General features: G+C 42.9%; 2 protein-coding genes across 3 annotated transcripts in view; one reads left to right on the plus strand and one right to left on the minus strand.

Moving 5' to 3' along the window:
- mkln1 (muskelin 1, intracellular mediator containing kelch motifs) overlaps positions 1-7,802 on the plus strand; it is a 44,249-nt gene extending 36,447 nt beyond the window's left edge. For both annotated transcript variants that reach the window (XM_042511152.1, XM_042511153.1), the window contains exon 18: positions 1-7,802. In XM_042511152.1, the coding sequence (XP_042367086.1) occupies positions 1-122 (122 nt within the window). In that variant the 3' untranslated portion in view covers positions 123-7,802.
- Positions 5,508-27,950, minus strand: part of podxl (podocalyxin-like) — a 27,062-nt gene continuing 4,619 nt past the window's right edge. Inside the window, exons 2-8 of the mRNA XM_042511154.1 lie at positions 13,223-13,861; positions 11,447-11,679; positions 11,326-11,349; positions 10,204-10,336; positions 10,073-10,116; positions 9,853-9,972; positions 5,508-9,434 (exon numbers count right to left, since the gene is read on the minus strand). Of these exons, the coding sequence (XP_042367088.1) occupies positions 9,240-9,434; positions 9,853-9,972; positions 10,073-10,116; positions 10,204-10,336; positions 11,326-11,349; positions 11,447-11,679; positions 13,223-13,861 (1,388 nt within the window). The 3' untranslated portion in view covers positions 5,508-9,239. The remainder of the gene's footprint in view (positions 9,435-9,852; positions 9,973-10,072; positions 10,117-10,203; positions 10,337-11,325; positions 11,350-11,446; positions 11,680-13,222; positions 13,862-27,950) is intronic.

Raw genomic sequence — 27,950 nt, forward strand, 5'->3', positions numbered from 1 at the left:
GTTTCTCTGACGTAGACCAGACGTACGCTCAGCGGACACAGCTCTTTGACACGCTCGTCAACTTCTTTCCAGACAGCATGACTCCACCCAAAGGCAACCTGGTAGACCTCATCACGCTCTAGCCCCCACCCCGTCACCTCACCCACTGGACTGACTGCACACCTGCCCATCCATGCACCTGATGGGATGCAGGAGACAGAGACCAGTTATTTTTCTACTCCTGAGCGCTGCTGGTAGGATTCCACTTCATCTGGGTCTCCATCAGACATCCCTCCTGCTGTCACAGTCTGTTACCTGCTGGTGAAGGTCCTAAACACAAACACAAACAACACTGTGCTAGCTGGATATGAGCCAAACTCCACAACCTGAGGTTATGTGTTTTTCTTTTCCCAAGATATCTCCTTGGTTTTTTTCTTGCTGATGGAAATTTCTAGGAGCTCACAGAGGGCCTCTAAACTCTGCCAGACATCGCTTTTTTTCATCTTCACAGAATTTTTTTCCCCCAGCATTGATAAGGCCAAAAAAAGGATGCGCACACATTTGTTTGCAGAAGATTTTTCCATTGATTTTTAAAAAAAAAAATTTTATGTAAGTGTTGAATTTGTGCTTTGTACCCACCCAAACACCCACACAGTTGACCACAGGTATCCATCCATGTTTGGAGCAAAACAAATAATGAGATGACATCTGTTCAGCCCAGATGATCAGTTCAGATTCACTGGGTGTAAAGTTATTTGAAGGCAGGACGGTGTGACCGTGACGCAGGAAACTGCTCAGCTTTCCATGGCTACAGGCTACTCTGTTCTTTCGGTAACATGAACGTTAAATCTTATCTTCACTTCAGTTTTGATTATTTGATTCACTCTCTTTTCTGCAACACATGCCCCCAATTATGTTAGTGATGGCTATGCAGAGGCAAAAACTATTGAATAGTGTTTTAGTAACAAAAGAGAAATGATTCTATGAGATAAAGTTTAGTATATATCTATCTGCTTTCTATGGGTTGGGGTTGTTATCCCTGTAAAACTGGCTGGTAAAAAGTTGCATTTACTCCACTGAGACTCTAGAGAAAGTGTTGTGATTTTCCTCACCAGTTAACAGACACTTGGACTCAGTGGTTAAATAGTGTACAGAATATGTAAATATACATATACAGGATACTTTAGGATTGAACCAATTCTGTGCCGGATCATGTTTACGTTCCTCTTTATCGAAAAATCAGGCTCCATGTATAACGTGTAACTTTCTGGCTCACATTATTACTTAATGGAAAGAATGTCAAATGCTTGTGTGTGCGTATGTGCATGCACTGTGCTGGTGCCACTATTCCAGTGGGAACAGGCATTTTGTGTAATAATGTGCGAACAAGATGTTGCTTCAGTGTGATGAATTAATGGGTGATAGGATTAGTGTCTCCCTGAAAAGATTAGTTAAGTAGACAGCAGGGTTAAACAACTTTGTTGTTTTGTTTTTTTTTCAACATGGACCCTATATTCCCATGTTTTTCTTAGTGAGAACAACAGTTTTTGAAGTTGGTGGAAACAGCTGCAGTGTAAGCACTCAGGGCATGTGAGCACTCTCAATTCTTGTCCATTACACAAGTGACTGACAACACTGCAGAAAGGACTCTACAGACAAATGAAAGTTTTTTGTTTTTATCAGATCTTTCACTTTTCTGCTCCGTTGTTTTCAAGTCCTTCTCAAGGAGAAGTATCATTCTGAAATCTCACAACAGCTGACTTGTTGCAGGAAGAAAAACACTGGAAACATTAAAAAGACAAAACAACACCTGCAGCCAGAAAGGACAGCTCTTTCCTCAACTTCAGATTCAAAATGTTTTCATATTGGTGCAGTTTAAGTCTTTTTAGTAAACTAACTCTGAGTGCCATGTTTCCCTCTTCCCCCCTCTGCTGAAATGTGATCTCTGTCATGTTAGGACACCTGCCACCTGGATCGGTAGTAAACTACACATGACCTCTATGACACTAGTACGTTTAAAAACATATTATATTAATCACACTGTCATATTACTTATTACTAATGCAATTTGACTTGGATTTAGTGCTGTGACTGAGGCTACTTTTAAAATTGCCAAAATGCATCAAAAGGACAAATGCCGGTTTGCATAAATCAGAGTGGTTTAAACCTGTACACCAGATGGGCCAGAAATGGACCCAACTCTAGAAACATTAATAAGAGCTGCAGAGAGGAATGCTGATAGTAGTGTGATGTGTTGGAGTACAGAAAGTGTATCTCATGTAGTTGGATATTTAGCTCATTTCAAGAATGTGGAAAAGTCTGAGATTTCACAATGGGACTTCTCCTTTAATGTGACATGGACACAAAGCTGACCAGAGCAATAGAGAGGAAAGGAAAAGTAAACCACTCTAGAATCTTCTAGTGATGTTATCGGACGTTACTAGACATTACTAAACAGTCTGAGCCTGTCAGAGGCAAAAACAAGCACTTTTAATAGCATAAACTGATGTTGTGTTGTCATGGCAGGGTGTTTTGCTGCTGAAAGCTACAGTGCTTTCACGGAATACTTTTGGAAAGGCCCCTTGAAAGTCAGAGATTTGAATTATCAGTTGGAGACCATCAGTCAACAGATTGCTTCAAGTCAAGCAGTCCATTTTTTTCTGTGCAGTTTACATCTGAGGATGTTTTGTTCCCCAGATTTTGCTGTGGAGTGAGTGCTCTTGACTTTCAAGCTGCTCTCTTGAGAGCTGCAGACCTGCAGGCAGCGGCACAGAGGATGAGAGAGGAAAGACCTTTTGCTGGAAGTGGTAAATTTACAGCTCACAGCAACTTAATATGCTGCTGTCTCTGCTGTTTGTTTGATATGTAGTGTCAGATAAATGTTGCACATTAATGACCGCAGCTAGCTTGTTTAATATACTACATGAATTCTCCTGTCACACTGATTGCCCACTAAACCCATTCAAACTCAAAACTGTGTGGAAAACAAAATTAATCATCGATTACTCATATTGAACTGCCAAATATGATTTCACTGACAAAAGTCTGAGTCAGGTACAGCCCTAGAGTTTAGGGTCCGGGTTGATAAATATCAAAGCTTCCCTTAATGCAGAAGCAGCCTACCCTCTGCAGAATCCATTACAATCATGTCATGGACAGACTTGACAGGTATTATGCCACAAAATGGTCTTAATTTAAAGGCTTATTTATTATATTTGAGGATGACATGATCCTCGACTTACTCACAAAGGAACTGCAACTTCATGTGTCAGAAGACTGAAGAAGGCAGAACACCATATGGCTCCTACCAACACAGTAACTTTGGTGTGTCTTACACAGTTTTCATGTCACCAGGTGTCAAATATTGGTTGTGACATTACTAAAAACAAAACTGCACCACCGCATTGGGGGTAAAGAAAAGTGTGCTGTCTATCTTAAAAGCAAGTTTCTAATGTCTGAATGAGCAGAAGTGGTCAGGGTGATGGTTGTTTCCCAGCACACAGGTGAGCTCATTTCAGAAGTCTGGCTCATCTACAGATGATCAGGATGAGCTGTAAGTCTGGCTGCAGGAGCCCCTCCCTGCTCACAGACTGAGGTGTTGACCAGTTGCATGCTTTTAAGTTGAAGTTGAAGAGTTTCTCTCTGTTGTCAGCAGGTCAGTCTTGGGGTCCATGTGCACTGGTGCTCTCTATGACGCGTCAACATCTCTGTCACTTTTCTCGTTCATTGTCTTCAATGACTCTCAGACAGATGCTAACAGATTTTTCAGTGCACATGTGATTACTTACATCATCAACAAATGCTATTGTTCAGTGGTCAGATGAGCTCACCACATGATTGTCTCTTGCATTTCTACATTTATTACAACACTGCATCCCCAGTGATCCCTGGCTCATCTTATGCCACTGTTAACCACAATCTGTGCATCATTAGTTTATCGGGTCAAGCCGCTGTGAACATTGTCAAACTGCTTTCATATTAAGCCAAACACCGCTCAGTGTCTACACTGATCGCTGGTGTATCAGTGACACTAGTTACTCAATTAATAAGTGTACAAACATGATATCATATTAATCACGCTGTCATATTGCTTATTGCTAATGCAATTAGAGTTGGATTTAGTGCTGTGACTTTGGTTACTTCTAAAATTGCCAGAATTTGCCATAAGGACAAATGCCAGTTCAGCTGGTTTGCATAATTTTCAAACCGAAAATCAATCCAGCTCTATATATCAGTTCTGTCACTTGATGGTGAATTTAAAGATCCTATTTTACAGTATTTTGACTGAAGGGTCATGTTAAATCAGAGTGAACTCCAGTGTTTGAGTCACAACACTAACTCATCAGACATGAATGATGTGGATATTTTTAACTTTGGACTAAGTGAGGCTAGCTCTTTCCCCCTGTGTCTACTCTTTAAGCTAAGCTAAGCAGCTACTGGCAGTTGCTCCAATCTTCCCATCAAAGCAGCAAATGGACCAATATGTCCAAATGTCTTTGTAAGGGTGCATGATTTGTAGCAGATGAGCTGGAGTTTGCAGAAGCAGAATAAACACTGGGATGGTCCTTTGAGTTTCAGACAGGAGCTGAGTCTGACAGTCTGAGCACAAGTGTTGATGTTTAAATGCACTTCATTGTGTTTGGTAAATTCAGCTGGGATGCTTCCTGACTTGTTTTTAAACTCATGAGTCTGAAGTGTTTAAGGCCCTCATGGTGCTGTGTTTGCAGTGCTAGTGGGTGAAGAGTCCAGCTGCTGTGTTTCACTCCCGCTGCACATGAGCTCCTCTGTCAGACAGTTAACAAGAAGCCAGTGACAGAAGCGCCCTGCTGCTCTCACAGACTTCACTAAATTCCCTAAATTGGCCAGTGGAGGAAAGATTTCACCCATGTTGCTTGATAATTCTCTTAATATTTGGTGGTTTTTATGTGTCAGTGTTCTGTTGGAGGGTGATGCCGTGTGCATTATGTGTCACTTCATGTATGTTGCCCATGCTTCTGCTGCCCTGATCTCTACCCAGTGGAAACACATGAGTTATGTATAAAGTGTGAGGGATAATTTATGATACTTTGACAATATGTAAGACTCATCATGCTTGCCGTAGCATTTATTTTTATTTCGTGCCAGAAGAAAACTGAAAGAGACTAATTGAAAGCACTTTTGTAATGAAAGAAAAAAAAACTCACACCATGCCAAATACTACTTTTACTTTTGCTATTTTCGGGTAAATCTCCTCCACAAAACATTTGATGGAAGGGATGTTATTGTTTAATTTTCTGTCTTTTACTCCTCCCATCAGGCCCTTCTCTTGACCCCTGGGTGGGACTCAGGAGTCTTGAGGCTGGTACTCACTGCTCTTTGGATACAGTGAATGTGTAGAAAGCCTTGTAGTATTGCATTGTATGTACTGTATATAATGAATAAAGATTGTATTTTGTTCAGGTTTTCTTACCTCATGTCTCTGTGCTGTTTCTGCCCCCTGGTGGCCATGTGCAGCTGTTACTGACAGCCCAACATCACAGGACAACAGGTGGAAAAACACTGCCTTTATTTGCAAATCTCAACAGGTAGAACAACGAATTTACAGCTTCCAGTGTATCAGACCCCTGCTGTTTGCCTTCAGCAGCAAACAAACCATAAATACATCAAATACTGCTAACATACTTTGGTGAAAATATCACAGCTATAATAAGGTGAGTGAAACTGTAGACACACACACAAATAATACAAAGCAAACGGAAGGTGGATTGGAGTGCCCAAGGTGACAATTTACTTGTATATAAGTACATATATATTAACTTCTTGAGGGGTTTAAAAGGAAGAAAATTGTTAAATTGAACAGAATCCAAAACAAACAAAAAAAAATTCATACAAAAAGGTGCCCAGGCTTTGCTGTCAGAGGTTTAATATTGCTCAAGATGTCCTAAAATCTCATAACTCCACCCCTCCACAGCAGCAATGGTGACAAAATAACAACTATTTACAGTGTTTGCCTTATACATGGTTTTAAAAACAAAATCGTCAACAAACTCTATTTTTCTTCTATGCTCCTAAAAAATCTCAGCCTGCCGTGCAGCTCGACTGAGACAGACTGAGAGAAACGTTTATTGGTATTGTTATTGGCCTCAGAAAATACTGTAATTTTGATGTAGTTTAAGGTTAATTCTGCATAATTATAACCTGGTCGTTCTACTATCTCTGCGATGTAAAAATAGTTACATTGTCCAGCAGGGCATTAAGCATTAGCTGACCTGATATTTCAATTTATCTGGAAGAGAAAAACAAATGCGCACAGAAACATCATCACCAAACTGTCTGTGGTAAATGGCCACAGGTTAAATACTGGAGGCCTTTTTACTCAGTCTCCAACTGGAGATCTTTTTCTTTGACTTCGAGACAGATGGAATAAGGGAGAGCAGGGTCGGTGGAGACACTTTGGTAGTGACATAAAATAACCGTCCATTACTCACAGACTACTGTAACAGCAATAGAAATAGTTGGATCCCTGAACGGGTACAGTTCAGTACCGTCAGTACCCGTTAGTACTGAACTGTGTTGCTTTACAAACATCGATAAACTAAATCAACCTGCTTGAAAGCTAAGCGATTTCTTGTTGTGGACAGGGCCGCAGCAAAACATATTATAGCCACCTGAAATAAATAAATACCAGTTTAAGTGTTCAGAATATTTGAATATTGTCTCCTCGTTGCCTTCCACAACTGTTGATAGAGGCAGTGGCAGAGCAGCAGCTCCGCCGTTCAGTGGAGTGAAATGACTGAGCCTGTTGTTTATGTGAGAACGGCTCCAAATCTCCGACAGTCTGACAGCAAGGTAAAGTGCTACTCTAAATAGAGCGTACACTCAAACTGATATATATATATATTTTTTTGGTGGCTTAAAACTAATCAATGAAGGCAGAGTTAGATCAGCGCCGTTTGATTATATGTACGTGACGGTTTTCTACCCGCATGTTGCTGTAAATAAACATTATGATTGAGTGTATAACAGACAGTGGGTCTCTACATCCCAGGAAGGCTGAAACTGAAGAATCCGTTGGGACGTTTTGTTTGGGGGAAAAAATGATTTAAAAAATCGTTAAAATTGAAAAATAAAAGGTCTAAAATTTGAACGCCTCATATCCACGGTGTCATTTGTCTACGCATCTCTTTTAAAAAGGCATTTTTAAAAATATTATATTTTCATAAATGACTGAGATGGGAAATATGTCTGTGTCCAGTCTTCATTTCAGTGGCTGCTGTCAGCCCAGTGTGATCACCACAGACTGCATGTGGATGATAAGTTAATGTAAGCTCTTTGGTTTGTTTCATTTTGGAAAAAAATAGTAAATTACAATAACCTGACTTTAAGAAATGAAACACCTGAAGCTTACACAGTTAAAATATGACCCGGGGCTGAACTGCAGGCCTTAATGTATGTTATGGTAGAAGAAAAATAACAATAGATCAAAAGATTTACTTTGACCTTGCAGATGTCAGAACAGTGAAAAAAAGGTGAGGAACAGGTGAAGGTCTCCACAGTGATGCTGACAGGGAACGACATGGGTACAGCTTTCTAACTTGCCAGAAAGTCCCTGTCCCAACAGACCCTGCTCTCCGCTATGTAACATTTTCTCGAACAGCGCCCTCTGTGGTGTGATGTGGTAAGTACATAATAAAGGACAATATATTTCCCTTTATTTCCTAGCATCCTCAAGTTGATAGCTTTCAGACATTTTTGCCCAGGCAACCTGACAGAGAGCAAGCTGAATGTGACCACAGGCAGGATACAGCATACAGATTGTGTCTCCCGGAGAGGCATTTCCTCGTTTATTCATGCTCACATTCATATTCAACCATGAAAGACCACCAGACCAGACCACGGTCAGATCTATGTAAGACTATTGCAGCAAAACCCCAAAGTGATCAAGGCTTTTTTTATTGCTTATGAATCTGAATCTGAATCTGAAAAAACAAAAATAAGATGTCAGATATAATAAACTGGAATGATATGTTTCACCCAGTTAAGTCATAATGTGACTTTAGTTTTGGGTATAAGAAGGTAAAGCTCTCTTAAAACATCATCAGCTGATTTTCACTTTAAGAACACTGAGTGATATTATCTGTGTTCAACACGTTGTCATCCCAACTTGTCACATGTTGCCGCTTTAAAATGAACTTCCACGTCTACATATGACATTTAAGGTATCCCTCTGTGTCTGCTGTTTACATTCTGGGATGCTGCTACCATGATGTCAGCACAAGCACGTGGGCATGTGAAACTTGCCCTTTGGCGTTGGGGCTGTACACCAAAAGCACTGTCAAAGCGGTAGTATGTAATAAGTTCAGAATGAGAGCGGGCTGCCATGTGAGGAAAGCCAGAGGGGACAGAGATGAAAAAAACAGCTGAAGCAGGCTGGAGCCCTTTCTCTTGATCAGATGAAAACTGTGAGTTGGTCACATATCAAGAGATGCAAAGAAAACACAACAGAACACAACACATACGTGTAATATGTCCCCTCTAGCACTCTGCACAGCCTCCAGTCAGTGTGGCATTTTGGATTAAAAGCTTTCGGTTGAGTTATTCTACACAGCCAGTGTCTTTGTGGACACTGGTTTCTTCTGAACAGTGCAGCCATGCTCTTGCACAGCTGACACACACTAGTGGAAAATCACCAGGATGCTTAAAAGTATCCTGAGGTCATCTCTATCTAAGATCACACCTGCAGAGTCTGCTGCCTTTCTGATAGTTACCTGACCCTCCTTCGCTGGCACAAAATCATATCAGAACGCTCTCTCTGCAGGTGCTTGTGAACATCATGAAAAGGCATTTTTCACAATAACTAAATCTGTATTGTGCTTTGCAGGAAGTCACTTTTTGAAAATATCAAAATAACATCTAAGGCACATAAGTGATTGATTTAGTCAACATGTTGGAGCTCCCAAGGCCACTGTGTTCTGTTTCACTGGTGCTTCATCCTCTAAGTGATTGTTTTTTTTTAATTGACATTTCTTTTTCATACCAAACTAAAGTAGAAACATCTCAGAAAGACAGACAGACAGCTTTTGTGGGGGCTGTGGGGGTTGTTCTACAGGATCTAAGTGAGAAAAGTCTTGATGGACAAAAAAATCCAGGATCAGGATTTGCAGGTGAGGGCTGTCATGAAGCAGGAAGTGTGGATTATTTTGTTTGTTTTGGTGTAGCTGGAAGTATCCAGATCCTGTCGTTGAGAACCTCCTCTTCTTCTTCTCTGTCTCTGGTCGTGTCTACAGGTGAGTGTCCTCCTCGTCAGGTATGTCCTCCTTCAGCAGGTTGTCTATGGGGACGATCCAGCTGTCGTTGAACTCTCCATTGAGCGCCATCTTCTTCTCCTGCATCTCCGGCTGCACCTCCATCACCTCCAGTGTCGGGTTGTCATGGTAACCGTTCTCCACTGTGTGCAGCTCCTCCGTCAAGTGCTGCTGTAGAGACCAAAAGGACAAGGTCTCTGAATACAGTGTTTTTATGTCTTTGTGACCCTGCACTGTAAAATATGACAAGTTGATTTCACATTTAAAAATCCAGGAAACCGACTGCCTTGAAAAATAGTAAAAGTAAATATAACTATTAATCTTAATTGATACTTTATATCTAATTGTTTAGTTTACTTAAAATTTAGTTATCATTTCATTTGACATCCTTAAGTTGGAACAGCTTCCCAAAATTAAAGTAAAGTAAATACAGCTAAATTTTGAGTAAACTTAACAACGATATAAGTAAACATAAATGAAGATTAATAGTTATATTTACTTTACTATTTCAAGGTAAATGGTTTCCAAGATTAAGAAAGGAACGCCTTTGGTCCAACAGGAGAAAGCCTTTGGAAAGCTCTCCACGTACCTGATTCTCATTGTACGGTCTGCGGTGGTGGGAGGCGCACACAGCCAGGATGACGATCATGATGAGCAGAGCTCCGCAGGAGGCCAGGATGACTATCAGCGTTTTGTTATCTGTTGGTTTCTTTGAGTAGAGAAAACAACACGACAATGACTTCTTTAAACACCACAGTGCCTGTTGGAAATGTTTCCGTGTTCTGATAGTGTGACATGTGAGCCCTTACTTTGGTGATTTCTTCATAGTACTGGGTTGCCAGGCTGGTTATCACTGGAAGACACATTGTAATGTGTTTGTTAGCAGGTAGTTAATTAAACAGACTAACATGGTTTTCCTAAAGGGAGGGAGGTGCTGTACCTTTGCCATTTATCTCCACACAGTCAAACTGTATTTTGCCATTGTGGTGCTTCCATGTGAGGGTGCAGTTTCCATCTTGCAAATTCACCATCAGCCGCCTGCACACCTCCACCAGATCTTTCTCCTCCTCTTTCTGAAGGTGGATGACAGCTTTAAACATCTCAACTCAATCACAGATTTGACAGTCCAGAAATGACTCAGAGCTGATGAGCATCACCGAGAGCACTCTGTCACAGTTTGGACAGGAAGGTCAAAGGTGACAGTTGAGGTCGTATCTTTCTGTGTTGTGATGTGTGGAGTATTGCTGGTGTGTTATGGAACAGCACAGCTGTGCAGTCAGTCAGTCAGAGAGAGGCCGAATATATGAAAGAGGTGTGGGAATGAAGGAAGCTAGTGAAAAGCAGGAAGGGTTCCCACTAAGACACTTTTTCCACCCTGTGACTGGAATCCTTTTTTTATAGCGAGCTTCACTGCTTCCTGTCCTGCTGCTGGATCCACCCAGAACCTCCCTCACTGCTGGTGACGCACTGTGGTTTTCAGTTCATTTCAGTTTGAGTTAGCTGAGTGGGATAGCTTCTTTCATTTCAGTTTTTTGTTTTAATATAGGAGTATTTGTCAGAGGCAAGGTATCTGAAGTTCACCACAGGTACAAACACAGCACTTTCCTCACTCTCCTTGTAATATGACTAAAGACACGTCCAGTATGTTACAATTTTTTCTCAGGTCTAGTTTTTATTTTCTATGTCAGTTAACTTCAATGTTTTTTCATATCTTTCTTTTGGTGAGCTATAATAAGCTTGTTATTGGATATATGCATGTCCTTTATTCACCCTGGAGGGACATGACGCCGCTACGCCTTTTACATGTGTAATTGTTCTTATTTTTCCTTCAGGATGTTGCACAATTATATTTGCACAAATAATTTATTTTGGGGGGTAAATGTCAGTGAGGAAAGGAGTGGACAGGGTGTGGGCCTGCCTGCCGTGGACAGGACAATAGCAGAGGCTTGATGGGAGTCAGAGCAGGAACTGTGTTTATTATCACATGTATTGTTTGTTTGAACAGAAACAGTTTGATGCCTCCAACAAATTTAGAGATGCAAAAAGTAAAGCAAAACCTTACCTCATGTCCCGTGTTCAGAGAATACTGCATAAAAAGGCCATAAAATAAGTATGTCAGTCAAAAGCACTTATGGAAAAATGTTGATCCACCCCGTCCCCCGGCTCTGTCTGCTCCCTCTTACCAGAAACGTCTTTGGCTGAGCTGCGGTGGTTGTGGTGGTGGTGGTTGTGGTTGTAGTGGTGGGTTGCGAGGACATGGGGCCTCGTCCAGTTTTGGTACTAAAGGTCTCTCCTGTGGGTCCTGCCATGGTCAGGGTGGAAGGGGGGGTGATGGTCCCTCTGTTCCCAGTTGGCTCTGGGGCCTTTGATGTTGTGTGCTGGTGACTTGTAACGGTCACTGTTGTTTGCGATGTACCTTCAAGCAGAAACACAGTGACAACCAGTGAAGACATGGTCCCCTAATGGTCCCCTCAGAGAAGAAAGCCCTCTGAGCCACCAGCTCTGAGCTATGTGGGACACTTTGTCACTGCAGGGTCATTCAGAAAATGCTGGAACACAACACTGAAATTATGAAATGAGGAATTATGAACTGAATTCTGAGATTAATTTTGCAGGTGAAGTATCGCCTGAAGAGGTTATGGATGCTAAAAAGAAAGGACTTGTTCTTATTGTATGTGGTATAAAAAAAAGAAACATGAGAAGATAGGTGGATTGTCTCACTCGTCCTCACTGAAAAAGACATTTTAAAGTTTGGCTGTAAATCACTGACAGGTTCTTCTTTGAAGATTAACATGTGAGCAACAAGTTGGGCAGCTGCTGTGTCAGTTTTGTCATCAGTTCTGTGGCTGCAATCTCTCAAGTGCCAAGACATTGGGCCTCACAAATTTTCCCTCATTTTTGTTCATACCCACAGTTTGTTTTTATTTTTGTTTTTAGTATTCACTGATTTTTGGGATTCACCAATGTTTTAAGCTTTTTTTGCTGTTTAAGAGAAAAGGATGGAGTGGAGAGTTGACCAAGATATGAGAAAAACATCTCGTTTTCACAGTCCACAAATTGTTGCCCAGCACAAGGCAAATAACTTTTACATTTGAGCAACATTTAAAAAAAATGAATCAATGAATCAAATTTAGATGATGTTTTAGAGTAATTATAATGACTGATCATCTGTGCGTCCATCCAAGTGCAGGAATGTAACTGAGTACATTACCTGCACTTAAGTACAAATCTGAGGAACTTTTACTTACAAGAGTATTTTATGATGGTGCTGTCTACTATTATTAGAGAACTACTTTACTTTTGATATATATTCTATGTATGAGGACTTGCTGCTTTTCCTTTCGTTATTTTGATTTATTAAATTAATTAAACCTTTTAACATGCATTCTTTACTTTTAATACAACAATACATTTTCCTTAAATCACATTTAATTTGTTTAAATCTATTTAACAGTAGACCTATATATGTTTAACTAGTGCAAAAGTTCTGGTTCATAGTGTCATGTCTCCAGTCTTAGCCATGTGGGTATTTGCACACGGCACGACACCTGTCCTTATATAGTGTTTAGGGGGTGTTACCTGTGCTAAGTGAGGTGATTTATGATCAGTGAGATTCATAATTGAGCACACCTGGTCAGACCAGATTTGGATGCTTAAGAAAATTTGATGCATCTGGAGTTGACTTCTTTTATATTTTCTCTTACCAGAAAATTAAGAGACTCCTTTTAGTTTCATTAGAATTGGACAGGTGGACTCTTTAAGTAAAAAAATGGACCCTGCTTCAATTGGTCTGTTCTATTTCAATTAGGACAATATGTGTAATTAGTTATCTAAGTATTTTTAAATTTTCTTTTCCTCATGACTTCATCCAAGTATTTTGGGTGAGTTCTGGAATTTATGAGTTTGAAATGATGTGTTCTTTTCATGTTGGCATGGATAGGATTCACAGGGGAACTCACCTCCTCTGCTGTCCACGCTCGTCGTGGCGATGATTGTGCTGTGAGTCGTGGACTTTTGCCCAGGCGTAGGGGCATCTGTCACGATCTTGGTTGTTGCCATATTGTCAGGATTTCCTGGCGTACTGACAGACGCTTCAGTCCCAGAGGCTTTGCTGGTAACAGAGGCTGCAGGGGTCTGAAGTGTGGCAGGACCGGGGTGCGCTGCTGAGCTGCTGCTGCTATCTGGTGTTGTCGCTGGGGTCAGGATCTTTGTTTGGCTTTGGGTAGCAGCAGCAGGAGAGGCAAAAATAGGAGGGACATAAGTGAGAGGTGCTGATGGTTTTTTGGTGGTACTGGGCTGCTGTGGTTGGGTGGGGGTTGGCTTGTCAGGACGCTTGGATGTAGCCGCCACTGTGAGAGGAGGCGAGGTGACCTCAGTAGTTGACCTTGTGGGTGCTGGTGCCTGCGTAGGTATGTTTACAACATCATTTGGTTGTGCTCCAGATGTAGCTGTAACACCTGTATTGTCAAGAACTGGATCAGTCTTGGATGCATCAGATGGCCCGGCTAACAGCCCGGGTGTGACAGTAGCATCGTTCTTTGTCGCTGAACTGGAACTCAGAGTGTTTTCCTCCGAACACACGCTGTGGAACAGGAAGCCTGGAAAAGAACAAGCATGACTGTTAGCTACCGATCACTGCTGAAGTATGACGACAAACTGATTTACTTAAACTTAAATTTATTGATTTTGTGGCCACTTGGGGGCAGCAGAACAAGCTTAAAACACAACATTGATATATTATTGCTTTGCTTATGGTATAGCTCCATCTTCAACATGGAACAGCAACATCTGAAGCTGTCCAGCTTGATCCCACTAGAGGATTGTAAACTTATTTGAAGGGCACTAGAGAAGCATCTCTGGAAATCTGTTCCAGTTTTTAGTATTTTTAATTTGCTTCCACTTGGCACTTTCACTTAAATGTTGTATGTACTGTACTGATAAATCTGTCTGTCTGTAACTAATTGTTGTTATATTTTATGTTGTCCAAAACAGGTCTCTCTTGAGATAAGATTACCTTTATTTATATAAAGGTTTAATAAAAAAAAATAAATAAATAAAAAATAAAGTTGTTATATGTTAGCAAACAGTTCTTTGCACATACAGCTGACATGAGACATTAGCATTTATTAAAAGTTGTGCTTGTGTCACCTAATGAATGTTAGTTCAATATTGTCTCTCTTTTAGCTCTGATTGTTTATCTCTGTGTTCACCAGCTGGTCTCTGATGGTGTCTCTGTGTGCTGCTGAGCAGGTCGTGTGTCATAACTTTTTTTTTTTTCAGCTGGAAACAAGGTGTGATGAGACTGAGTCTGAGACATTCACTACATTTACATGCTGTGGGATAAAGTGGAATTATTGTGTTAATCCAACTAAAACTGGACTTTTAAAATCCATGAAAACATATTAATCTGACAGAAACTAGGCCAAATCAAATTTCTTGAAATCGGACTAACACACCCAGATAATGTGACTGGAAGTTGAGCTATTCCGTCATGTAAACACCTGTCGAACTTTAAGTGGACTAGATGTTCTGCGCATGCTCCTCGTCGCTGTGCTGGTCTCCCAATGGGGTTAGTTAGAGAGACTGTTTGTTATGTATGAGGGGGGAAGGGGTGCTGCAAAACAGGTCAGGCCATTTTTTCCCTAGATTTTACTGTCATAATGTTGTGACCTTCATCTTGAAATTGCCATTATTTTTTCCTCAAAGTGGCCCTAAAACTCTCCGTAATGGTGATACGTCTGTGAAGGTTCATCACTAAATGCACCCCCTTTCATATTACATTAATCAGTTGTTAAAAAAGTGCAGTTTGAATCTCCACTGATGTCTTCTTAAATGGTGAAAGTGAGGACTGGTCGACCTGTGCTTTCCTGCAGTTTGGACAGCTGTTAGCTTCAGCCACAGCACTCCATCTTCTTCTGTTTCTCTATTTATAGTGTACAGGACAGGATGCTGTACACAATAAACTTGGAAACACCACACCCGCGACAACGGCCCATTTGGAGTGCCTTGTGAACAATCCTCGCCTGACTCCACAGCCACAAAACAATGGTTTTATCCACACATCCCCCCTACGCTTTCTGACCTCCACCCACCTCCAGTACATCCACACACAGCCCTGGGATTGTAAGCATGCATGTGTGGTGACACATGAACTTACAGGTAGCTGATCCAAATGACATGGACATTATGTAACACTTCCTCAAAGGACCACAGTGCTGATTGAGCATGTTGGGGTTGATTTATTGCAAATCACACACACTTTACCTTATTGACAGTCATTTTCTAAACTACACTGTTTTATTTTAGTGTTTTTGCTGAACCTCTAGTCAGTCTATGATAATGAACATCAACTTGCAGTGGCACTAGAGAGAAAGAAATTAGGTCTACTAGTTGACCTTACTACACAATTATAAAGAAAGTGTAAAAACAGACGCGTTAACTGCCAAATCTACCCCCCCCCAAAGGGTGCTAGGTGGCCCCTCAACCATTTTCTAATTCACAATAAAAATGAAGTGATTCACACTGGGAATTGTTTTTGTACTACTTGTATACATAAGGTACCAGGGTGTCTAAAACAGAACCAAAATAGTGTTTGTTTATTAAAGAAAGTGCCAGTGGAGAATCTCTCGGCGCGACAAGAGAGACGGAGGTCATAAGCAACAGGACGGAAGAAGCGACAGGCAACAGGTGAGAAAGGAAAGCTCACCCCTGGGGAACAATGCGGATGCAGGCTTCGAGGTTAAGTAGTAGAGGGCACTGGCAGCCCGGTGCCAGAAGCCCCAAGGAGAGTGAACCAGTGCAGTAGCAGATGTCATACATCTGGGGGCCCCGACATCTCGGTGCCAGATGCCCCAATGAGAGCGAACTTTCAAAATCACTGTGGATGTACAACTGGGGGCAGCGGCATCCCGGTGCCAGATGCCCCGGCGAGAGCGAAGTGGTGCGGTTGCTGAGCGTGCACAGCCGGGGGCAATGGCATCCCAACGCCAGACTCCCCAGCAAAAGCGAACCACTGCAGGCGTCGATGTTAAGCAGTAGAGGGCACTGGCAGCCCGGTGCCAGATGCCTCAAGAAGAGAGAAACGGTGCAGTAGGCGAGGTCGTACGGCCGGGGGCACAGCCTCTCGGTGCCAGAAGCCCCAACGAGAGCGAACTGTCAAGGTTGCTGCAGGTGTACAACTGGGGGCAACGGCACCCCGGCGCCAGATGCCCCAGCGAGAGGGGTGAAATGGTGCAGTTGCAGAGAGTGGCCAGACACCCCAACAAAAGCGAACCACCGCAGGCGTCGAGGTCAAGCATAGAGGGCACTGGGAGCCTGGTGCCAGATGCCCCAAGGAGAGTGATTCGGTGCAGTAGCCGACGTCATACAGCTGGGGGCCCCGACATCCCGGTGCCAGATGCCCCAGCGAGAGCAAACTGTCGAGGTCACTGCGGATGAACAACAGGGGGCAGTAGCATCCTGGTGCCAGATGCCCCAGCAAGAGTGAAGTGGTGCGGTTGCCGAGCGTGTACGGCCGGGGGCAATGGCATCTCAATGCCAGCCTCCCCAGCAAAGGTGATCCACTGCAGGCGTGGAGGGCTATATGTCGGGCTCCAATATGAGCGGGCTGCTCAAATTGAGGAGGGAGAACAGTCGAGGGTGCAGGCAACGTCGAGAATCCCAGTTGAGGTGAGCTGGTGGGAGTGGAAGGGTGCCACCAACACATCTGACGCCTCAGGCAAACCTGACCTCCACGGCTGGCGGGACCGAGGTGAAGTGACTGCCGAAGCCCCAGTGCCCCGCTCTTGCTGAGGTTTCTTCCTGTTTTTTTTTATTTTATGTTTGTTTGTTTTTTGGGAGTTTTTCCTTGGGTGATGTGAGGGTCTAAGGGCAGGGGGATGTCGTAAACTGTACAGCCCACTGAGGCAAACCATGTTTTGTGATAATGGGCTCTACAAATAAAATTGACTTGACTTGACTCGCCCGAGGCAGCATGTCCCCACTTCCTATTCAGCATGGTCCGCCGGAAGTGGTTGAAGACGAACCGGCCCTTTAACAGAGGTGCTGACGTTATGGCGCACGACGGCGGGAGCCACCGCGATGACGTCACCTGGAAGAGCGCCGATGTTGACAGAGCCGCACTCAGATGTCAGGATGTCAAAAAGCTTTGTTGTCAGTTCTGCGAAATGGCATTCCCCGGTCTTCAAAGGCAGCCGGCAATCGGGAGACCTGGAGTAGGAGAACCGTGGCGGCGCAGGGCTGCACGGGGGTGACCGCGTCCTCTTCTTTCCGCTGAGGGTGGCGGACCAGGAGATGCAGGGGAGCCATTGGCTGAGCCGTACATCTGAATGGTGAGCAGAGAGGAGCCGGGTGGAACATGGACCATGGAGGGAACCGAGGGGCTGGCGGCCGGTTGCACTGCCAAGGTCGGCGTCTCCGGCACAGATGCGACAGAGAAGTTGTCGGCGTCGGACCCTGAGGACGCCTGCATGGCCAGAAGGAGACAGTGAGGGCCATCATCACAACTTCGACCAAACAGGTCGTCATCCAACGGGGACAGAGAGATAGAATCCATAGTAGAGGTGAGTGAGCGAACCGCAGTCGACTGAGAGCGGAACGCTACCTAGTGTGTTGGTACACACTCGTGCAGAATAATGAGAACGAAAGGGGGAGATCGGGTTAGGAGGATATTTAAGCCGGAAGAGGCGCGGTTGAGGTGTGGTCGAGGTGTGGTCCTGCTCCTGAAACTCTGGCTGTGGTTCTAGTCACACTGATCTTCTTGGGATTCCATGCCATCCCAAGAAGATCAGTGCCATGCTGCTCCGTGCACCAGGCTGGTGCTTAGGTGCTCGGCAGTGGCTTCTACTCTCAGGCCACTCACTGCACTCACTGCCGGCTTAGGGATCCCAGTGGCCGCCACTGGGATCCCTAAGCCGGCAGGATAATGTTTCACTATGATTATATCTGGTCAATAAAGATTGATTGATTGGTTATTGTATAGGTTGTTCCTCAATAAAACTATTTTTTGGAGTTTCGTAAGAACTGATCATTAACTAATATTTAGCTCCTCATTCATCCCTTACTAGTTACATCACTAATTTCTAAATTAACTCATAATTAGCCACTGTCTGGTATCTGAATGGAAGTTACTCAAGAACTGACCATTTATCAACAGTTCCTGATTCGTTTCTCATCAGTTCCCTTGCTCATTATCAGTTAATGAATTAACTAATGATTAGTTACTTTATGACATTTGATTGGGAGTTACTCAAAAACTGACCATTAACTAATGATTAGTTCCTCATTCATTCCTCATCAGCTCCCTCAGTCATTATCAATTAAGAAATAATTAACTAATGATTAGTTTCTGTACGACATTTGATTGGGAGTTGAGTAACTCAGTAAGGTCAGTAAGAACTGACCATCAACTAATAATTAGTTCCTCATTCGTTCCTCATTAGTTTCCTATTAAGTAATGATTAGCTACTGTATGACATTTGATAGGGAGTTACTCAAAAACTGACTATTAACTAATTATTAGTTCCTTATTCATTTATCATTAGTTCCTCAGTAACTACTCATTTTTGTGTGTGCCTTATTGTAAAGTGTTACTGGTGAGGTTGGAGTTGAGTGTGTTTTGACGATGAAGATCACGATGTCAGGCAGCAGATTGACACAGCAGGTCTTTGCAGTGTCCACATCTTTTCTGCAAAGCATACTTATCTAAGAGAAATTTCTTTTGAGGTGTCCTTAAAATAAATTATTTTCTTCTCCCAGCCTGCTCTCTGTTTCGCTCTCCCTCCCCCAGGTGTAGCGTCTTGTTTAGCGTGACCCCCGCTGACTCCAGCTATCAATGACACATCTGTTTCTTATCGGGCAACAGCGCCCACTAATTCCTGCTGCTATCTGTACCAGGGCTGTTTTACTTCACCCACTCATTCCTCACCACACTGCCTCCATACACACACACACACACGCACACAAACGTTTGTTTACGTCTTGGGATGCTCCCTTTGGTTATTTTAGATAACTGATATCTGAGAATAACTTCATTCATTATTAGCAGAGTAACATCCCAGAAATAGTCCAAATAACCTCCAGACGCAGCCTGCCCGCTGCCTTCCAGCAGCAAGCAGGCATTTTTAGCAGAACAAAGCTCTGATAAACCCATTTTGCATTGCCTATCCACCACCAAACAGCAGACAGACACAGTTAGGGACTAGCTTTTGAAAAAAAGTGGAGCAATTAATTGCTAAACAGATATTTTTTTCTCAGGAGCTGGTGGAAACCAAAAGCAGAGCTAAAAAGAGAATGGCGTGAATGTTGGATTTATGTTCACCAGGTCCTTACTTCATTTAGATAAAAGTAGTAACAACAGGAACAAGGGTAAGTTGGGAAAAGATGTGTGTTCACAACTTCATCCACTTGCACTAAATTGCAAAGCAATCTTTAAGTAAAATATATGAACAATAAACAAATAAATGTGAGGCTTTCTTTCAAACAGCATTGTGTTATATGCAGAGATCTGAGACTTGATAAAAACTCTTGGAATGAAATTCTGCCTGGTGACAAAGATTGTGTCTAGGAACCTCCTCTTTAGGTCTTAAAGTTTGCTAATAAAAAAAAAAAAATCAGCAACAGTGAAAGTAACTGCATTGTTGCCAGATGGTCTGCCATCCTTTTTTAAATGTGGTTTGTTTAGCATTTTTAATTGCTGTGTTTCTATGTGTTTCTGTGCTGTTTGTTTATTTTCTTGTAAAGCATGTTGTGCCTTGTTGTTACAAGGGCTACAGAAATAAAGAGTATTTTTAAAATGTACACAGCACAGTAGGTGTGGCTCAGAGGTAGAACGGGTTGTCCTGCGATCGTAAGGTTGGCTGTTCATCTTCGGCTCCTCCAGTCAACATGTTGAAGTATCCTTGGGCAAAATACCAAACCTCGAATAGCTCCTGATGGCTGATCCATCAGTGTCTTCTTAAAAAAAAAATGAGTAGCAGGTGACAACTTGTATGGCCTTGGTCACCAATGTGTGAAAGGTCTCTACAACCACAGAGACTGACTTGTGTAAATGCTTTCTTGACTGTGAATTTAGTGACCACTCTGACCTCAGTCTGCTCGCCGACTGCATGCATCTGGCAGCTGACTGTACCTCAGCGTGCAGACACTGTGATATGTTCCTATTGTGGTGCTGTTTGTCTCATGGTGTGACCTGATCCAGGGTCAGACAGGGTGTGAGAACTGACCTGCTGTCCTTTCCCTGGCTCTTCCTTCTACTTCTTGGCTCACTTGAGTGACAGGAAACACTTTTGTTGGGCCTGTGTGGGACTTCCAGTTTGGTAATAAGCTTCAGCTAAATGGACTTTACTTGGTCTTCTAATGGTTGTTTCTGTTTGGGGGTTGGGGATGTTGATTTAACTCCTGATCCCTTTTTTATCATCATAAATTCAAACAATATTTCCAGTCCTCTTTGTACTGCTCCTATTGGCATTTACACAAATCCATCGCGGCTAAAGGAAAACAACCAATCAGAGCTGAAGAGTCATATCAGCCACTGCTTAAACTGCGGTCAAACTAACAAACTAAGCAGCTTTGATTAGATATAAATCAAAACTCTGTTCCTGTGACCTGACTGACATGTTGAATTCAGTCAAGCTTTAACCAAGGCTTTTCAGACGAGGCTGGGACATGCTCTTTGACCTTATGGGAGCTTTAGGATATGACACATGCACAGTGTAACCAGAACTGTGATGTTAGAGGGTTACAGAAGACAGCGTTAGAAATAAAGGGACGGTGTCTGTTGAGATGCTCTTTGGGTGCACTATTTGTAGTTTCCTTAGGTACTCTCAAAGTGATGGTGGCAGATATACAGAGTGTTTGCATATAAAAAATGTGTTTATTGTCTTTTATTATAGACTTTTTTTGTTTTGTGTTAGTTGCACCAGCCATTGAGCCTTTGGGCAACTGCAGAGCAGGTTTCACTGTGCATGTGTTGCACCAACACGTCCTCATCCCAACTCATTACATGTTCTTGCTTTCTCAAGGGACTTCCGCGTCCGCATATCTGTTGTGAACAGCAGATGCAGAAGGATACCTCCCTCTGCGTCTGCTGTTTATGCTCCGGATGCCGCTACCAAGATGTCAACAAATGCACATGGTGGGATGATACTGTAAATGGTCTGTACTTGTATAGCGCTTCTCTTTTGACCACTCAAAGCGCCTTCACACACACATTCACACACTTGTGGCCAAGGCTAACATACATGGTGCCACCTGCTACTCAGTAACCATTCATACACTCTCACACTGGATACATCAACATGTTGACTGGAGGAGCCGGGGGTCGAACCACCGACCTTCCAATTAGAGGAATACCCGCTCTACTTCTGAGTCACAGCCGTTGTATGTGGTTATGTTTAGACAACGTGAGCACAAAGCAACAAACCCTGGGACGTCAGCAAACACACATGCTGGTTCTGATGGTTCGGATTAGGGGAAGGGGGCACATGATAAGGTGCAGAAAAAAAAAAATCACATTCACATGGGAAGCAAACATTGGACTCCCACATGAAAGTCCAACGTTTGTGAGGCCCATTCACCTGCCCTATAGGAACCCTCATGCTCCTTATATTACATCATTACTGGCATTTCAACCTGATGTTGTCCTGCCACGTGTCATATGAATGCAAAAGGTGCCATCAGGGTGTCTGCAAGTGAATAAAACTACCATGCCTGGTTTTGTCCAGCCGTGTTCTCTTTTATCCAGTCATGTGCTTGGTACTTTACAAACAAAAGCATGTCTTATTAAAACATTACTATTTAAAACACTTGCAAAAGTAATTTGGATAACATAGGCAATGGATTTGCTGTTGTCACTCATGGACATCAACTTCAACTCCATGACTTCTACTCACATAAATGTTATTTTTGTGAAGGCACAAGAAAAAAAAAAAACAGTATTCTTCACAAATTTAACATAACACGGGTTGATTAAGATTCATGACTTTATTCAGCCTCCACAAATCACACAGTCTAATGGGTCTATGAGGAAGCGGCCATTTGTGCCAAAAGTATGAACTGTCTTCACATGAATGTGTCCTCAGTGATCTGATGTACTTTTGAAGCAGTTCCTGCAGTAACCCTGTGGAGTGTGACAGTATACACAGCCTGTATTAGCTGAGACTAATGGAGATCCAGAGAAGGTCAAAGTGTTTCCTCTGTCTCCCTGCCCTCCCTTTATGGGGTCCCACTGTTTGGTTGTTTAGTGTGAGAACCACCATCCATATGCATTGACAGTATGGTCAGAGGGTGGAGACTGCTTGAATTGTCTTTCCTCCCAGACGGCCATGTTGTAAATAAATGTCCTGAGGAGCATGGCCCTCACTCACACTGCAGCCTGCACAGGATCAGACTGCAGAGACAGAGGGACAGAGGGGACATTTGATTGCTCTCTGCCTGAGCTAATACTGTTCATACTGCTGTCATTTGCTCCCATTGAGCCACAGCAGCATTAGTGAGTCCCACACTGGCTTGGGGTGATGAGGTCTGGCTCACAGTCAGTGTTGCTCTTCATCTCAGTGGTTTAGGATGAGGCTGAGGTTTGTCAAATTCTTTCACAGCAAACTGGAAAAGCATTTTTTATGTAGCTGGCTTTGAGCATGGTTAAGATGAAGCAGGAGTTGTCTGGATACAGTTCTCAACATGAAGTTGGCTAAGCTGGTGGCTAACAGCAAACAACTAACTCCATAAATGTGCATGCACAGCCAGACCAGCTTACAAAAACAAACCACAGAGAAGCTCAGATTAAAACACACAGAGGAAATGTGACTCCATTCTCTGCTCAGGATGCCATCACCTCACTATATCTTTGCAGAGACAGTAGTGGTTTTCTGCTGTATAAATGCTCTGAAGGTTGCAGACAGGTACTTTACATCATAGTTCTGAAGCTATTAGCCTAGCTTAGCATTAAGACTGACACTTCTGATTTGTCTTAATAATTAATGCTGTATCTCAATGTTTATTTGTACACAAGCTAAAATAACAATTTGTGTTTTTAGGAGTTTGGTTTTAGTTTCATTCTGTAACTCTGTAACTCCCCTCTGCACCCAGCCTGATCCCATTACCAAGTTGTCAAATACTGTCACTTTTGCAGTGCTTTCAACATCCGAAAGCCTCCTTGCGTGTGCATATGATACACTGCTGGACAGCATCATTTCAGAACACAGTCTGTCAGAACCATTCGCAGTGGTATTATATGCTGCCAGGCAGCACCTGAGGTGGTAGCTGATAAGTGGACGATCGGGATCAGTTGAGAACGCGACAGGATGGCACCTGTTGCATCCACATGATACGTCACTGGACAGTGTCAGATTGAAATGCTGTCGGTAACAACGTAACATAAGGAGCATGAACATCCGGGCGGGTATGAGGGGTGTGGTGGATGGAACAGACAAACCCTTGACTTTCGTGCTCACTGAAAGCTAGTCTTGTGAATAGCTCAGTTAGTTCAAAACAGTTCAGTTAGTTTTTATAATGAAGATTTCTTTGTTTCCCTGGCACAAAAGGGGAATTAATAACACATACAACATACACACACACACACACACACACAAAAAAAGCAAACAGTATCAGTATCTTCCATCTACCAAATTGTTACTTTAAACATCAGTATCGGCCCAGAATTTCTCAACTGGTACAAATATGACAGTGGTACTGATCCTCTCATCTCACTCTAAACAAGATAGTAATTTTTTATTTTCTTTCAGATTTGACCTTGTTATAACAAAGATGACTAGCCAAAAAGCAAACCAATTTATGTGTCCATATACTTGCAATTAGTATAGATACCTCACATCTTTTGGGGTACTCACACATTCAATTTTTGCAATCAAATCAACTTGATATAGCTGTACTGAAAATGTCTACCTGACACATCATGAAAACTGCAGGGGGTGGACTAAATAACACGAACAGCTGAACCAAAACACTGGTAACACACTCACAGTGGATGAACTTACTGAAGGATTACTGTATTAGGACTGCATCATGCTGTCAGACCATCATGTGTGATAAGTTTCATAGCACATTTTTTCTGTGTGTGTGTCTATAAGTGTATGTGTGTATGTGTGTATGTGTGTGTGTGTGTGTGTGTGTCAGCTATCCAGCCAGTCATCCGTTCAGCTTGCCAGGCCCCCCGACAGTAACCCTGGATTGATGTGCGTCTGAGCATGAACATACACTGTACCGGCCAAACGGAGGAGAGTAAATAAATAAATGTAGCTGTCACTCCAAAGTGCTGGCGAGACAAAGCCGCCCCGTTAGCTTGGTGACAGCCCACACAAAAGCCCCTCTGGCCCCACGTGTGGCCATGCAAGAATGGGCTCCTCCCTAACTGCAAACCCCTGCTGCGACCAGGGCCTTTCAGGGCTTGAGCTGCCCCCATCCTTGTCCCATTGAGAGCTAATTCAGCTCTCTGTGGGAATGGGAAAGGGGGCTCTCTGCTTTACACTGTGCGCTGAAGTGAAGGGAGGTGAGGAGCTGTGAATGTAAAAACACTCGGGAGAAGAAAAGAGAGACAAGTGAAAGGGAGGAGAGAAGAAAGGGGGGTGATAAGAAAGAAAGCATAGAGGGCTTTGAGACACCGTAAATCTAACGGCCACACACACACACACACACACACACACACACACACACACACACACACACCTAGTTACACTCACACCCTTGCACACATTATCCACACTCCCTGTCAAACAATACACTCCCTGTCCTAGGAGACCAGACTGGTATGTGTGTTTATATGAGCTGTGGGGTGCTGCTGATGGTAAAAGCTCAATGTTACATTACACACACACACATACACACCCACACACACACACACACACACACACACACACAAGCTTATACAAACATGCACACCCCTCAGAGTGGACAGTAGTCTGCTCTGCTCTCTGAAACCATTCCAGCTGTCTGACGTGTTATAATAGACTGATGGCCGAGGCTACCGTACAAGGTGCCACCTGCTCTCAGTTTTTTATGCATTCAAACACACACACACACACCGATGGAACAGCCATCAGGAGCAATATGGGGTTCATTATCTTTCCCAAGCATACTTCAGCATGTTACTGGAGGAGCCAGGGATCAAACTGCCAACCTTACGTTCAAAGGATACCCGCTCTATTCCCTGAACCGCCCTGTGTAAAAACAAAGTATTGGATTGGTGATAACGGTTCACAGTATGCTTATTAAACAAGCAAACAAAAAAACTGACCAGAGTGAAATGTTCTATCAGTTTACAAAGGGAATGATAGAAAAACTAGTAAAAGAAGTATATTCAGCAGTGGGGACAAAAAAAATAAACAAGATAATTTGCTAAATTTTTGTCTGGAATAGATTATGCTGATATATTTTTTTTTTAACTATTTGCAGGATATCATAAAAAAGATTTGGGGTTTTTTGTACTCTTGGTGAACCAAGCAACCAGCAAGAGAATGAAGAGGTGCTCTTCATTCTGTAAAACACACACACACATGCATTAATGGAGCAGCAGTGTTTTCCTGAATCTGAGGAGTGAGAAGTGTGAGGGGAGTTCACTGATTCAGCTGATGAGGCAGATGAAAAGAGTGCTGAGAAAGTAAGAAGTGAAAGATGAAGGGAGGAGAGGAATGAGGAGGCTCTGGACGAGGGAGAGGAGGAGGTTAGTAATGTTCTGTGACGGTACCAGTCGCGAGCCTGATTAATGGATACCTGGTTGTGCAGCATGGCATGCTGGGTATAGGGAGGGAGTGTGAGGTTACAGTAGAGGTGAAGGCGAGTAGCTCTTTATCAGCAGCATCAGACAGTGATGAAACGCCGAGCACAGGGTCCTCCCACATGCCAGCCATGCCTGGCCTTTAACAACAACATCCACAGCATGTTGACGCTACACACAACTCCTACGAAGGCTGCTCAGACCTTCGGGAGGTCATCAGGACATTGGAAATGTGAGCTGCACATTTCACCTCCAATAGGTCTTAACAGTAGGAACACAGAATAATGAAAGACTTAGAAATGACTCTGCAGTTTTCTCCCTGTGCCGCATGACTTCTGCTCTAAAATCACTAAAAGAAATGCCAACTACAAACCATACTCACTGCCAGCCACGGTCCAGAGCAAACCAGGTTCAAACCTGCTTTCAGTGCCTGTGAAGATGTGTTTGCAGAGAATGAAATATTTACATTTCAATAAACAGTGTGCAGACTGCTTTGAAAACTCAATCTCAAATGGAGCATTTAAGGACATCAAACATTTGATGTTTATCTCTTGACAAATATTCAATGACAATGATTTTTTTTAAGATTCTTATTTTTTGGCTTTTATTGCCTTTAATTGACAGGACAGTGTGAGCATGAAAGGGCTGACAGAGAGAGGGAGAGACATGCAGCAAAGGGCCGAGGCTGGACTTGAAGCCGCGGCTGCTGCAGCGAGGACACAGCCTCTGTAAATGGGGCGCTGCTCTATCCACTGAGCCACCAGGCACCCCAGCAGTGAAAATGATGTAAAAAACCCATAGACAATGACATCTGAACTACAAGATGTCCCCAAGACCACTGAGCAACTCCATCTGATTCAAACCATAGATAAGGTTCAATTCTCAAAATTTAAAGGCAAAACATGACTTCTCCAAGTTGAACAAATCTGCTTCACAGTGTTATAACCATAGCAATATAATGGTGTAAAACTTACATTCCCATTCAAATCAACGTAGTGGGATGCAAAGATCAGTAGCCATTTTACTGTGTAACGTTGCCATTGCAACTGTAGTGGGCATAACTTCCAAATAAACAAACCAGCTTGCAGGAAGTTGTGAACTTGCAGAGATTTTGCAATTAATAACCAAAGAGGCAGTAAGTTATATATAAGTAAATTATCAAATAGCTTTAGCACACATCAATGTGACACATGGCCCTACTGATGTGTGCTGTCATCAAATTAACTAACAACAATCATCATTATCACTTGAACTAGTTAAATGACCACAGCCAACACTTCAATGTCCATTCTACTTATTAGATTTCTATGGTCATAACTTTTTTGTCCTGTTAAGTTATGTTCACATGACTCAAATCAGTACATTATAACTATAAAAAACCCTAACTGGAATTTCATTTTCTCTCATTTCTAGATTGTGTCAAGTCAAGCTGTATCATCCAGCTGTCATCTCTAGCTGAAGTGTTTTTTTTTTTAGCAGTCTCAGTCAGCTCCACATCAGTGCAACTGCTTTGTATCCTGTATCATGGCAGTGGAAACCTCTTTGTATCAGCGGTGGTAATCAACCCTGTTTTACTGTTTAGGGAGCCTTTTTCCACTTTGCTCTGGTATATTATATTTCTGCCTGTTCGTCCACCCTCCAGCTGTCTGATAAGCCTCACCTGGGTGGGGGGGCACTCAAGGCCATTTTCTGTCGCCACACCCTCCTTGGGAACTGGGATGTTGATTACGTTTTTTTCCCATCTATTGTTCTCCGTTCTCTCCCATGCTGGCCAGCCAGCACAGACAGCAGACAAGTGTGCCAACAGGCAGCGTCTCAGCGGGCTGCTGTTGTGTTGACGGGCCAGGAGTCCTGACTGCCTGTTATCTTGTAGGAAACGGACAAGTCATGAACCCACAAACACACAGGAGAGATGGTCTGCGTAGGGGTCAGGAAGTCCTGGAGAGTACTGATAACTG

Source organism: Plectropomus leopardus, chromosome 22 (assembly GCF_008729295.1).
Source record: "Plectropomus leopardus isolate mb chromosome 22, YSFRI_Pleo_2.0, whole genome shotgun sequence".
NCBI classification, from domain to species: domain Eukaryota; kingdom Metazoa; phylum Chordata; class Actinopteri; order Perciformes; family Serranidae; genus Plectropomus; species Plectropomus leopardus.